The following is a 15,635-nucleotide window of genomic DNA, read 5'->3' on the forward strand; positions in this document are numbered from 1 at the left end:
TACGACAGCCTAAGGGTCAGAACCTGACCGTATATCATTGTTTTGTTACGACAGCCTAAGGGTCAGAACCTGACCGTATATCATTGTTTTGTTACGACAGCCTAAGGGTCAGAACCTGACCGTATATCATTGTTTTGTTACGACAGCCTAAGGGTCAGAACCTGACCGTATATCATTGTTTTGTTACGACAGCCTAAGGGTCAGAACCTGACCGTATATCATTGTTTTGTTACGACAGCCTAAGGGTCAGAACCTGACTGTATATCATTGTTTTGTTACGACAGCCTAAGGGTCAGAACCTGACCGTATATCATTGTTTTGTTACGACAGCCTAAGGGTCAGAACCTGACCGTATATCATTGTTTTGTTACGACAGCCTAAGGGTCAGAACCTGACTGTATATCATTGTTTTGTTACGACAGCCTAAGGGTCAGAACCTGACTGTACATCATTGTTTTGTTACGACAGCCTAAGGGTCAGAACCTGACCGTATATCATTGTTTTGTTACGACAGCCTAAGGGTCAGAACCTGACTGTATATCATTGTTTTGTTACGACAGCCTAAGGGTCAGAACCTGACGGTATATCATTGTTTTGTTACGACAGCCTAAGGGTCAGAACCTGACCGTATATCATTGTTTTGTTACGACAGCCTAAGGGTCAGAACCTGACTGTATATCATTGTTTTGTTACGACAGCCTAAGGGTCAGAACCTGACGGTATATCATTGTTTTGTTACGACAGCCTAAGGGTCAGAACCTGACCGTATATCATTGTTTTGTTACGACAGCCTAAGGGTCAGAACCTGACCGTATATCATTGTTTTGTTACGACAGCCTAAGGGTCAGAACCTGACCGTATATCATTGTTTTGTTACGACAGCCTAAGAGCCAGTTACCCCTACACATGGCATGTGCTCGGGCCAGTGGGGCTGTCATGGTTGTCCAGCTACTGCTCAAAGCTTCAAGCAAAGATGGCCGTCTTTATGCAGACAAGGTAATGGTGGCAAAGGGGTGGAAATAATGAATATAATTATGTTTGATATACATTCATATATACAATGTACTGTTATCATTATTTATATAAATTTAATTGATTCGTTTTTCGAGAAAAGAAAACTATAACACAACCCTTTAAATAATCAAAAAAATTAGAAGTGTGTGGTTATAAGTAAGGTAATAAGTACTGTCTGTACAAGATGTAGGGCTAATACCCTGATATCTGTGAAGATAAAGTGTAAGGAAAACAATAATACATACTAGCATGTCCTACCATTGAACAAATGTACTCCTAGAATGGTGCGATACCCCTGTTCCTGGCTGCGGAGGCTGGCAATGTGGCCGTCTGTAAGGAGCTTCTGTATCAACATGCCGACCAACAACTCAAGATGCAGAGGAAGGTACGAGATAATCTAAGATGATTTTCTCTGGAATATGTTGCTGATACCTACAAAATGTTTTTTTATTCAATGTTATAGTAGTGTCAACAAACATTCACGAAACTCATCAGTAAAACCTGTGTAATGTGACAGACACATTACTGGTCACATTAGACAGGAAGTGTCTTTAGGTAGGGGTCCTTCTAGAAAGGTTTACAGATTTAGATTTTAGTATGGATCCTTTCGAGGAATTAATGTAAAAATAACTTATGTATTACATCATGAGATTGAGTAAATATTTTCTGTCGTTTTTTTCTGATTTTTAAATTTTTTTTATTTACAATTGACAATTAGATCAATTCCACACCCTTCAGGAAGTTTGTATCAATCCTGTTGTCTAAATGTTGCTGTTTCCTGACAGGATAATGGGGATACAGTACTACATATATCATGTCGTCGACGCGACCTAGACTTCGCCAAGATGTTAGTCGAGTCAGGTGCGCCAGTGGACACCATGAATGTAAGATCCGTCTGTATTGATGTGTGTTACTATTGTGTAATGTTGGATAAAAAAAATGATTGTGTCTTTCAACTTCTAAAGAAATAGAATATTTTGAATTGTTTCAAAACAGAAATCAACTAAAAGCAATAGTTAAAAGAAATGATATTGAGAAACTATCAACTTGTTTTTTTTAACAAAAATTGTGAAAAACGTTTAATCAACTTACATTAATCACTCTTACAGAGGTTTTGAGGTCATAAAGGACTTGGTTGATGGATATATGACAATAAACTAAAATCAATCTATAACTATAATCTATATGTGTACTTTTCCTTTATCAAAATTGGATTCTTACAACAGCATCTTATTGTGTATATCTATTGTGGTCACTGACAGGATGAGAAACAGACACCTCTCCATCTAGCAGCGTGGGAAGGTGATGAGGCAATGGTCAAATATTTGTATCAGATGAAAGCAAACCCTAACCTCACAGACAAGGTAAGGTCAACCCCAACCTCACAGACAAGGTAAGGTCAACCCCAACCTTACAGACAAGGTAAGGTCAACCCCAACCTTACAGACAAGGTAAGGTCAACCCCAACCTTACAGTCAAGGTAAGGTCAACCCCAACCTTACAGACAAGGTAAGGTCAACCCCAACCTTACAGACAAGGTAAGGTCAACCCCAACCTTACAGACAAGGTAAGGTCAACCCCAACCTTACAGTCAAGGTAAGGTCAACCCCAACCTGACAGTCAAGGTAAGGTCAACCCCAACCTTACAGACAAGGTAAGGTCAACCCCAACCTTACAGTCAAGGTAAGGTCAACCCCAACCTTACAGACAAGGTAAGGTCAACCCCAACCTTACAGTCAAGGTAAGGTCAACCCCAACCTCACAGACAAGGTAAGGTCAACCCCAACCTTACAGACAAGGTAAGGTCAACCCCAACCTTACAGACAAGGTAAGGTCAACCCCAACCTTACAGACAAGGTAAGGTCAACCCCAACCTTACAGACAAGGTAAGGTCAACCCCAACCTTACAGACAAGGTAAGGTCAACCCCAACCTTACAGTCAAGGTAAGGTCAACCCCAACCTTACAGACAAGGTAAGGTCAACCCCAACCTTACAGACAAGGTAAGGTCAACCCCAACCTCACAGACAAGGTAAGGTCAACCCCAACCTCACAGACAAGGTAAGGTCAACCCCAACCTCACAGACAAGGTAAGGTCAACCCCAACCTTACAGACAAGGTAAGGTCAACCCCAACCTCACAGACAAGGTAAGGTCAACCCCAACCTCACAGACAAGGTAAGGTCAACCCCAACCTAACAGACAAGGTAAGGTCAACCCCAACCTTACAGACAAGGTAAGGTCAACCCCAACCTTACAGACAAGGTAAGGTCAACCCCAACCTTACAGTCAAGGTAAGGTCAACCCCAACCTTACAGGCAAGGTAAGGTCAACCCCAACCTTACAGTCAAGGTAAGGTCAACCCCAACCTTACAGACAAGGTAAGGTCAACCCCAACATAACAGACAAGGTAAGGTCAACCCCAACCTGACAGACAAGGTAAGGTCAACCCCAACCTTACAGTCAAGGTAAGGTCAACCCCAACCTTACAGACAAGGTAAGGTCAACCCCAACCTTACAGTCAAGGTAAGGTCAACCCCAACCTTACAGACAAGGTAAGGTCAACCCCAACCTTACAGACAAGGTAAGGTCAACCCCAACCTTACAGACAAGGTAAGGTCAACCCCAACCTTACAGACAAGGTAAGGTCAACCCCAACCTTACAGACAAGGTAAGGTCAACCCCAACCTTACAGTCAAGGTAAGGTCAACCCCAACCTTACAGACAAGGTAAGGTCAACCCCAACCTCACAGTCAAGGTAAGGTCAACCCCAACCTGACAGTCAAGGTAAGGTCAACCCCAACCTTGACAGTCAAGGTAAGGTCAACCCCAACCTCACAGACAAGGTAAGGTCAACCCCAACCTGACAGTCAAGGTAAGGTCAACCCCAACCTTACAGACAAGGTAAGGTCAACCCCAACCTCACAGACAAGGTAAGGTCAACCCCAACCTGACAGTCAAGGTAAGGTCAACCCCAACCTTACAGACAAGGTAAGGTCAACCCCAACCTCACAGACAAGGTAAGGTCAACCCCAACCTTACAGACAAGGTAAGGTCAACCCCAACCTTACAGACAAGGTAAGGTCAACCCCAACCTTACAGACAAGGTAAGGTCAACCCCAACCTTACAGTCAAGGTAAGGTCAACCCCAACCTTACAGACAAGGTAAGGTCAACCCCAACCTTACAGTCAAGGTAAGGTCAACCCCAACCTTACAGTCAAGGTAAGGTCAACCCCAACCTCACAGACAAGGTAAGGTCAACCCCAACCTTACAGTCAAGGTAAGGTCAACCCCAACCTTACAGACAAGGTAAGGTCAACCCCAACCTGACAGTCAAGGTAAGGTCAACCCCAACCTCATACACAAGGTAAGGTCAACCCCAACCTTACAGACAAGGTAAGGTCAACCCCAACCTCACAGTCAAGGTAAGGTCAACCCCAACCTTACAGACAAGGTAAGGTCAACCCCAACCTTACAGACAAGGTAAGGTCAACCCCAACCTTACAGTCAAGGTAAGGTCAACCCCAACCTTACAGACAAGGTAAGGTCAACCCCAACCTACAGACAAGGTAAGGTCAACCCCAACCTTACAGACAAGGTAAGGTCAACCCCAACCTTACAGACAAGGTAAGGTCAACCCCAACCTTACAGACAAGGTAAGGTCAACCCCAACCTTACAGACAAGGTAAGGTCAACCCCAACCTTACAGACAAGGTAAGGTCAACCCCAACCTTACAGACAAGGTAAGGTCAACCCCAACCTTACAGACAAGGTAAGGTCAACCCCAACCTCACAGACAAGGTAAGGTCAACCCCAACCTTACAGACAAGGTAAGGTCAACCCCAACCTTACAGACAAGGTAAGGTCAACCCCAACCTTACAGTCAAGGTAAGGTCAACCCCAACCTTACAGACAAGGTAAGGTCAACCCCAACCTCACAGACAAGGTAAGGTCAACCCCAACCTTACAGTCAAGGTAAGGTCAACCCCAACCTTACAGACAAGGTAAGGTCAACCCCAACCTTACAGACAAGGTAAGGTCAACCCCAACCTTACAGACAAGGTAAGGTCAACCCCAACCTGACAGTCAAGGTAAGGTCAACCCCAACCTTACAGACAAGGTAAGGTCAACCCCAACCTTACAGACAAGGTAAGGTCAACCCCAACCCTACAGTCAAGGTAAGGTCAACCCCAACCTCACAGACAAGGTAAGGTCAACCCCAACCTTACAGACAAGGTAAGGTCAACCCCAACCTTACAGACAAGGTAAGGTCAACCCCAACCTTACAGACAAGGTAAGGTCAACCCCAACCTTACAGACAAGGTAAGGTCAACCCCAACCTTACAGACAAGGTAAGGTCAACCCCAACCTTACAGTCAAGGTAAGGTCAACCCCAACCTGACAGTCAAGGTAAGGTCAACCCCAACCTTACAGACAAGGTAAGGTCAACCCCAACCTTACAGTCAAGGTAAGGTCAACCCCAACCTTACAGACAAGGTAAGGTCAACCCCAACCTTACAGTCAAGGTAAGGTCAACCCCAACCTCACAGACAAGGTAAGGTCAACCCCAACCTTACAGACAAGGTAAGGTCAACCCCAACCTTACAGACAAGGTAAGGTCAACCCCAACCTTACAGACAAGGTAAGGTCAACCCCAACCTTACAGACAAGGTAAGGTCAACCCCAACCTTACAGACAAGGTAAGGTCAACCCCAACCTTACAGTCAAGGTAAGGTCAACCCCAACCTTACAGACAAGGTAAGGTCAACCCCAACCTTACAGACAAGGTAAGGTCAACCCCAACCTACAGACAAGGTAAGGTCAACCCCAACCTACAGACAAGGTAAGGTCAACCCCAACCCTACAGACAAGGTAAGGTCAACCCCAACCTTACAGACAAGGTAAGGTCAACCCCAACCTTACAGACAAGGTAAGGTCAACCCCAACCTTACAGTCAAGGTAAGGTCAACCCCAACCTTACAGACAAGGTAAGGTCAACCCCAACCTTACAGTCAAGGTAAGGTCAACCCCAACCTTACAGACAAGGTAAGGTCAACCCCAACCTACAGTCAAGGTAAGGTCAACCCCAACCTTACAGACAAGGTAAGGTCAACCCCAACCTTACAGTCAAGGTAAGGTCAACCCCAACCTTACAGACAAGGTAAGGTCAACCCCAACCTTACAGTCAAGGTAAGGTCAACCCCAACCTTACAGACAAGGTAAGGTCAACCCCAACCTTACAGACAAGGTAAGGTCAACCCCAACCTTACAGACAAGGTAAGGTCAACCCCAACCTTACAGACAAGGTAAGGTCAACCCCAACCTGACAGACAAGGTAAGGTCAACCCCAACCTTACAGACAAGGTAAGGTCAACCCCAACCTGACAGTCAAGGTAAGGTCAACCCCAACCTTACAGTCAAGGTAAGGTCAACCCCAACCTTACAGACAAGGTAAGGTCAACCCCAACCTTACAGTCAAGGTAAGGTCAACCCCAACCTCATACACAAGGTAAGGTCAACCCCAACCTCATACAGACAAGGTAAGGTCAACCCCAACCTTACAGACAAGGTAAGGTCAACCCCAACCTGACAGTCAAGGTAAGGTCAACCCCAACCTTACAGACAAGGTAAGGTCAACCCCAACCTCACAGTCAAGGTAAGGTCAACCCCAACCTTACAGTCAAGGTAAGGTCAACCCCAACCTGACAGTCAAGGTAAGGTCAACCCCAACCTCACAGACAAGGTAAGGTCAACCCCAACCTTACAGTCAAGGTAAGGTCAACCCCAACCTTACAGACAAGGTAAGGTCAACCCCAACCTTACAGTCAAGGTAAGGTCAACCCCAACCTTACAGACAAGGTAAGGTCAACCCCAACCTCACAGTCAAGGTAAGGTCAACCCAAACCTGACAGTCAAGGTAAGGTCAACCTAAACCTGACAGTCAAGGTAAGGTCAACCCCAACCTCACAGACAAGGTAAGGTCAACCCCAACCTTACAGTCAAGGTAAGGTCAACCCCAACCTCACAGACAAGGTAAGGTCAACCCCAACCTCACAGACAAGGTAAGGTCAACCCCAACCTTACAGTCAAGGTAAGGTCAACCCCAACCTCACAGACAAGGTAAGGTCAACCCCAACCTGACAGTCAAGGTAAGGTCAACCCCAACCTTACAGACAAGGTAAGGTCAACCCCAACCTACAGACAAGGTAAGGTCAACCCCAACCTTACAGTACAAGGTAAGGTCAACCCCAACCTTACAGACAAGGTAAGGTCAACCCCAACCTTACAGACAAGGTAAGGTCAACCCCAACCTTACAGACAAGGTAAGGTCAACCCCAACCTTACAGTCAAGGTAAGGTCAACCCCAACCTTACAGACAAGGTAAGGTCAACCCCAACCTTACAGACAAGGTAAGGTCAACCTCAACCTTACAGACAAGGTAAGGTCAACCCAAACCTTACAGACAAGGTAAGGTCAACCCCAACCTTACAGACAAGGTAAGGTCAACCCCAACCTTACAGTCAAGGTAAGGTCAACCCCAACCTCATAGACAAGGTAAGGTCAACCCCAACCTTACAGACAAGGTAAGGTCAACCCCAACCTTACAGACAAGGTAAGGTCAACCCCAACCTTACAGTCAAGGTAAGGTCAACCCCAACCTTACAGACAAGGTAAGGTCAACCCCAACCTCACAGACAAGGTAAGGTCAACCCCAACCTTACAGTCAAGGTAAGGTCAACCCCAACCTTACAGACAAGGTAAGGTCAACCCCAACCTTACAGACAAGGTAAGGTCAACCCCAACCTTACAGACAAGGTAAGGTCAACCCCAACCTGACAGTCAAGGTAAGGTCAACCCCAACCTTACAGACAAGGTAAGGTCAACCCCAACCTTACAGACAAGGTAAGGTCAACCCCAACCTGACAGTCAAGGTAAGGTCAACCCCCACCCTCACAGACAAGGTAAGGTCAACCCCAACCTTACAGACAAGGTAAGGTCAACCCCAACCTTACAGACAAGGTAAGGTCAACCCCAACCTTACAGTCAAGGTAAGGTCAACCCCAACCTTACAGACAAGGTAAGGTCAACCCCAACCTTACAGACAAGGTAAGGTCAACCCCAACCTTACAGTCAAGGTAAGGTCAACCCCAACCTTACAGTCAAGGTAAGGTCAACCCCAACCTTACAGACAAGGTAAGGTCAACCCCAACCTTACAGTCAAGGTAAGGTCAACCCCAACCTTACAGACAAGGTAAGGTCAACCCCAACCTTACAGTCAAGGTAAGGTCAACCCCAACCTCACAGACAAGGTAAGGTCAACCCCAACCTTACAGACAAGGTAAGGTCAACCCCAACCTTACAGACAAGGTAAGGTCAACCCCAACCTTACAGACAAGGTAAGGTCAACCCCAACCTTACAGACAAGGTAAGGTCAACCCCAACCTTACAGACAAGGTAAGGTCAACCCCAACCTTACAGTCAAGGTAAGGTCAACCCCAACCTTACAGACAAGGTAAGGTCAACCCCAACCTTACAGACAAGGTAAGGTCAACCCCAACCTTACAGACAAGGTAAGGTCAACCCCAACCTTACAGACAAGGTAAGGTCAACCCCAACCTTACAGACAAGGTAAGGTCAACCCCAACCTTACAGACAAGGTAAGGTCAACCCCAACCTTACAGACAAGGTAAGGTCAACCCCAACCTTACAGTCAAGGTAAGGTCAACCCCAACCTTACAGACAAGGTAAGGTCAACCCCAACCTTACAGTCAAGGTAAGGTCAACCCCAACCTTACAGACAAGGTAAGGTCAACCCCAACCTTACAGACAAGGTAAGGTCAACCCCAACCTTACAGACAAGGTAAGGTCAACCCCAACCTTACAGTCAAGGTAAGGTCAACCCCAACCTTACAGACAAGGTAAGGTCAACCCCAACCTTACAGTCAAGGTAAGGTCAACCCCAACCTTACAGACAAGGTAAGGTCAACCCCAACCTTACAGACAAGGTAAGGTCAACCCCAACCTTACAGACAAGGTAAGGTCAACCCCAACCTTACAGACAAGGTAAGGTCAACCCCAACCTACAGACAAGGTAAGGTCAACCCCAACCTTACAGACAAGGTAAGGTCAACCCCAACCTTACAGACAAGGTAAGGTCAACCCCAACCTTACAGTCAAGGTAAGGTCAACCCCAACCTTACAGACAAGGTAAGGTCAACCCCAACCTTACAGTCAAGGTAAGGTCAACCCCAACCTAAAGACAAGGTAAGGTCAACCCCAACCTACAGACAAGGTAAGGTCAACCCCAACCTTACAGACAAGGTAAGGTCAACCCCAACCTTACAGTCAAGGTAAGGTCAACCCCAACCTTACAGACAAGGTAAGGTCAACCCCAACCTCACAGTCAAGGTAAGGTCAACCTAAACCTGACAGTCAAGGTAAGGTCAACCTAAACCTGACAGTCAAGGTAAGGTCAACCCCAACCTCACAGACAAGGTAAGGTCAACCCCAACCTGACAGTCAAGGTAAGGTCAACCCCAACCTTACAGACAAGGTAAGGTCAACCCCAACCTTACAGTCAAGGTAAGGTCAACCCCAACCTTACAGACAAGGGTAAGGTCAACCCCAACCTCACAGTCAAGGTAAGGTCAACCCCAACCTCACAGTCAAGGTAAGGTCAACCTAAACCTGACAGTCAAGGTAAGGTCAACCCCAACCTCACAGACAAGGTAAGGTCAACCCCAACCTTACAGTCAAGGTAAGGTCAACCCCAACCTGACAGACAAGGTAAGGTCAACCCCAACCTCACAGACAAGGTAAGGTCAACCCCAACCTTACAGTCAAGGTAAGGTCAACCCCAACCTCACAGACAAGGTAAGGTCAACCCCAACCTGACAGTCAAGGTAAGGTCAACCCCAACCTTACAGACAAGGTAAGGTCAACCCCAACCTCACAGACAAGGTAAGGTCAACCCCAACCTTACAGTCAAGGTAAGGTCAACCCCAACCTTACAGACAAGGTAAGGTCAACCCCAACCTTACAGACAAGGTAAGGTCAACCCCAACCTTACAGACAAGGTAAGGTCAACCCCAACCTTACAGTCAAGGTAAGGTCAACCCCAACCTTACAGACAAGGTAAGGTCAACCCCAACCTTACAGACAAGGTAAGGTCAACCTCAACCTTACAGACAAGGTAAGGTCAACCCAACCTTACAGACAAGGTAAGGTCAACCCCAACCTTACAGACAAGGTAAGGTCAACCCCAACCTTAGGTCATCAATTCCTTGTACACGACTCAAAATCAAAAGTAATTATGTCTGTAAATCTGTTTCTATCACATCTAAGTGAGCTCTTGTATTTTTTGTTCCTCATCAGTGTTGACTGAGGACTTGATAATAAATTTCATCTTGTTTTCTTAACTTCAGGATATTCCATAACTTATGTTTACCCATAGAAACCATTATATAGTTCCTTATAGCTGCAGGGCAGAGTGTAGATCTTTATTGTTAGTCCGTCAAATCTTATTGTATAACATTGATCCATGTTTAGTAAAGTTGTCAGTATTTTGTTGAGTAATGGTGATGACATCCCTTACCACATCGACTGACACGCCTACAGTAGGTAGTGTTTGAGTAGGAACCATTGAGTCTCTGTAGGGTATTGTGGGTGTACAAAGCCAAGTATGTCCTTGTCGAACACTCGACCGTGCCTCAGGTAAACAAGGAATAGAAATATCTTTTCACAACTGCAAATTAAGGCTTTTAAAAATGTTAAAATAGTATTTGCAGTCAATGTGCATCTAAGGAGAGCGAAAATTGTCGGAAATCATCACATTGATTAAACAAAGATTTTAGTTATTGTTGTGCTATACTTACCATTGATCGGGAGTAAACATTTCATCATAGGAAGTCAGTCTTTGTTAAAAAAAATGATGTCATTGAATGATCTGAATGAAAATGTTCTAATGATTAAAAAGAATTCAGATTTCAATTAAAAAATCTTTTATCATAATAATCAGAAATTACGTGACATGAAAGTTCTATCCACGGGGACAATAGCTAAAACAAATAATCTATACAGGTAGTGCAGAGTTTCCTTAGCTTTGTAGTATATGTAAACTCAATGATCTTTTATCACTGAGCAGGGGAAACCGTGTGGTATTGATTAATTAAACAATAACATGGCGGGGGTATTTTTATGGATTAAATTTATGTTTTTTTTCATTAAATGATGATAAAAAAACAAACATTATTCATGTAGTAACATAATTTACTATGAACTAACAGCCAATTAAACTGACAGACATCATTGTTTATTTAAAGCTTGTTGTGACATTCTATCACAGCTGTCTGTTGTTTTTATGGTATTTGTTCAAATCAGATTTCTCTAACAAAAGCTGACAATTTTTGCATTTCCATTGGCTATTCAGTATGATTGATATGCCTGTTTCTAAGTATGCTACAGGGTACTTATGTTTATTAACAATCGTAATTGATACTTGATATGGTTAATAGGCCTACTTAGTACTAAGTATGGTTATAAGGCCTACCTGGTACTAAGTATGGTTATAAGGCCTACTTGGTACTCAGTATAATTAATAGGCCTACTTGGTACTTAGTATGGTTAATAGGCCTACTTACTGTAAATCACTTATATTTCGCGAGTACTTAATTTCGCGATCTCACCTCATTCGACTTATTCGCGAATACATAATTTCGCGAATTCTGATCTCAAAATGACTTTAAATTCGCTAATGACTTTAACAGGTAGGCGATATTTCAAGGTGGAGAGTGAGGCGAGTTGTTTTCAATGTAAATAAAGCTATCACTTCCGTTCATATATAGTGTTTTGTGATGTAAATTTACACTCTGATATAAGTATATAATTTATCATTCTATTCTTACTTTAACGACGATGTCTGTTCACCATCTAAAGATTACAGTATATTCAAAATGGACGCCACTTATTCTTGTCATTCTTATATAAATATTCGCGAGGGATTTGAATTCGCGCTTGACTCTCCTCGCGAATTAACGCGAAAATAAATCCCACGCGAAATATAAGTGATTTACAGTAGTACTTAGTATGGTTAATAGGCCTACTTGGTACTTAGTATGGTTAATAGGCCTACTTTGTACTCAGTATAATTAATAGGCCTACTTGGTACTTAGTATAATTAATAGGCCTACTTGGTACTCAGTATAAGTAATAGACCTACTTGGTACTCAGTATGATTAATAGGCCTACTTGGTACTCAGTATGGTTAATAGGCCTACTTAGTACTAAGTATGGTTAATAGGCCTACTTGGTACTTAGTGTGGTTTAATAGATCTACTTGGTACTTAGTATGGTTAATAGGCCTACTTGGTACTTAGTATGGTTAATAGGCCTACTTAGTACTAAGTATGGTTAATAGGCCTACTTGGTACTTAGTGTGGTTAATAGATCTACTTGGTACTCAGTATAATTAATAGGCCTACTTGGTACTCAGTATAATTAATAGGCCTACTTGGTACTCAGTATAAGTAATAGGCCTACATGGTACTTAGTATAATCAATAGGCCTACTTGGTACTCAGTATGATTAATAGGCCTACTTTGTACTCATTATGGTTAATAGGCCTACTTGGTACTTAGTATGGTTAATAGGCCTACTTTGTACTCAGTATAATTAATAGGCCTACTTGGTACTCAGTATAATTAATAGGCCTACTTGGTACTCAGTATGATTAATAGGCCTACTTGGTACTCAGTATGGTTAATAGGCCTACTTGGTACTCAGTATGATTAATAGGCCTACTTGGTACTCAGTATGATTAATAGACCTACATGGTACACATACTATGGTAAATAGGCCTATTTGATGCTCAGTATGGTTATAAGGCCTACCTGGTACTCAGTATAATTAATAGGCCTACTTGATACTTAGTATAATTAATATGCCTACTTGGTAATTAGTATGGAAAGTAGGCCTACTTGGTACTCAGTATGGTTAATAGGCCTACTTGGTACTCAGTATGGTTAAAATGCCTACTTGATACTCAGTATAATTAATAGGCCTATTTGATGCTCAGTATGGTTAAAATGCCTACTTGATACTCAGTTTGGTTAATATGCCTACTTGGTAATTAGTATGGAAAGTAGGCCTACTTGGTACTCAGTATGGTTAATAGGCCTACCTGGTACTTAGTATGGTTAATAGGCCTACTTGGTACTCAGTATGGTTAATAGGCCTACTTGGTACTCAGTATGGTTAATAGGCCTACTTGGTACTCAGTATGGTTAATAGGCCTACTTGGTACTCAGTATGGTTAATTGGCCTACTTGGTACTCAGTATGGTTAATAGGCCTACTTGGTACTCAGTATGGTTAATAGGCCTACTTGGTACTCAGTATGGTTAATAGGCCTACTTGGTACTCAGTATGGTTAATAGGCCTACTTGGTACTCAGTATGGTTAATAGGCCTACTTGGTACTCAGTATAATTAATAGGCCTACTTGGTACTCAGTATGGTTAATTGGCCTACTTGGTACTCAGTATAATTAATAGGCCTACTTGGTACTCAGTATAATTAATAGGCCTACTTGGTACTCAGTATAATTAATAGGCCTACTTGGTACTCAGTATGGTTAATAGGCCTACTTGGTACTCAGTATAATTAATAGGCCTACTTGGTACTCAGTATAATTAATAGGCCTACTTGGTACTCAGTATAATTAATAGGCCTATTTGGTACTCAGTATGGTTAATATGCCTATTTGGTACTTACTATGGTTAATAGGCCTACATGGTACATACTATGGTAAGTAGGCCTATTTGATGCTCAGTATGGTTAACAGGCCTACTTGCTACTCAGTATGGTTAATAGGCCTACTATGTACTCAGTATGGTTAATAGGTCTACTTGCTTCTATAAGAATATTGAAATATGTTTAAGAACAAGTTAATCTTCATGCTTAAAACAAACAAATGGTCTAATATTTCTCATCTTGTTTCAGTTTGATCGTGGTCCAGTTCATATTGCAGCCGAACGTGGCCATACCAACGTGGTTGACCTACTAGTAGACAAGTGTAAGGCGTCTATTTCAGCTCGTACCAAGGATGGCAGTACACTAATGCACATTGCCTCACAATATGGCCACCCAGAAACTGCGCTCGCCTTCCTCAGAAAGGGTGTTCCCCTCCACATGCCAAATAAGGTATGTCGTTGCTAAGCTGGGTTTTAGGAGTAGCAGGATTCATGGGATTGATGGTGTAGCCAGGGCTGTCTACTAGAATGCTATTAATCTACATTGGTGAATTATGTGGTTGCCAACAGAAATGATCACTATAACTACAGTATTACGATGCACAATCTTTTTTTGGTCTGTTTTGTTGTGGTTTATGTCTATTATGTGTTCGTGGTTGATTAATAATCAAATTTCTCAGAGTTCCATTTTGTGTAGATATCGTCAAGATAGTTGATGTTCTCTTTATCGTATGCTGAACTGAAAATTTCACAAATTGAACAAAAGTTCTATTGGAAGAAGCCTGTGAAGTTGCTTGGTGAGAATGTCCCTGATGCAAACTTTTCTGCAGAAACAGTTTGTGAGAATTTGTAATAGTGTCTGTTACAGTTAGCAATTGAACCTTTCTTACTAACTCCAAAATTTCAGACTTGTATGCTAGATTTTATCAGTAGGTATAAGTGATTGAAGGGTACAGGAATATACATGTCTTATTTTCAGTCTGGAGCCATTTGTTTACACGCAGCAGCCATGAAGGGTCATACAAATGTGGTCCGTTCATTGCTGACTAAAGGTGCCTCTGTGGACTCCAAAACCAAGGTAAGGTTAACCGGTCTCATCTACGTATTATAGATATATAACAAACCAAGGTAAGGTTAACCGGTCTCATCTACGTATTATAGATATATAACAAACCAAGGTAAGGGTAACCGGTCTCATCTACGTATTATAGATATATAACAAACCAAGGTAAGGGTAACCGGCCTCCTCTACGTATTATAGATATATAACAAACCAAGGTAAGGTTAACCGGTCTCATCTACGTATTATAGATATATAACAAACCAAGGTAAGGGTAACCGGCCTCCTCTACGTATTATAGATATATAACAAACCAAGGTAAGGTTAACCGGTCTCATCTACGTATTATAGATATATAACAAACCAAGGTAAGGTTAACCGGTCTCATCTACGTATTATAGATATATAACAAACCAAGGTAAGGTTAACCAGTCTCATCTACGTATTATAGATATATAACAAACCAAGGTAAGGTTAACCAGTCTCATCTACGTATTATAGATATATAACAAACCAAGGTAAGGTTAACCGGTCTCATCTACGTATTATAGATATACATGTATAACAAACCAAGGTACGGGTCTCATCTACGTATTATAGAGATATAACAAACCACAGTAGTGGATTTGTGTCTCTAGAATTCTATCAAAACTACGTTGTCTAAAGTAAAAATCTGAGTGAGCTGTTACATCAATTGGATGTAGAACTACATTATGTGAGCTGTTACATCAATTGGATGTAGAACTACATTATGTGAGCTGTTACATCAATTGGATGTAGAACTACATTATGTGAGCTGTTACATTATTTGGATG

General features: G+C 42.8%; 1 protein-coding gene across 4 annotated transcripts in view; it reads left to right on the forward strand.

Moving 5' to 3' along the window:
- LOC117324967 (serine/threonine-protein phosphatase 6 regulatory ankyrin repeat subunit A-like) overlaps nt 1-15,635 on the forward strand; it is a 140,470-nt gene that overhangs the window by 68,144 nt on the left and 56,691 nt on the right. For all 4 annotated transcript variants that reach the window (XM_033880813.1, XM_033880816.1, XM_033880814.1 and 1 more), the window contains exons 4-9: nt 883-996; nt 1,295-1,399; nt 1,800-1,898; nt 2,277-2,378; nt 14,011-14,211; nt 14,740-14,838. In XM_033880813.1, coding sequence (XP_033736704.1) covers nt 883-996; nt 1,295-1,399; nt 1,800-1,898; nt 2,277-2,378; nt 14,011-14,211; nt 14,740-14,838 — 720 coding nt within the window. The remainder of the gene's footprint in view (nt 1-882; nt 997-1,294; nt 1,400-1,799; nt 1,899-2,276; nt 2,379-14,010; nt 14,212-14,739; nt 14,839-15,635) is intronic.

Source organism: Pecten maximus, chromosome 4 (genome assembly GCF_902652985.1).
Source record: "Pecten maximus chromosome 4, xPecMax1.1, whole genome shotgun sequence".
In the NCBI taxonomy this organism is placed as follows: Eukaryota; Metazoa; Mollusca; class Bivalvia; order Pectinida; family Pectinidae; genus Pecten; species Pecten maximus.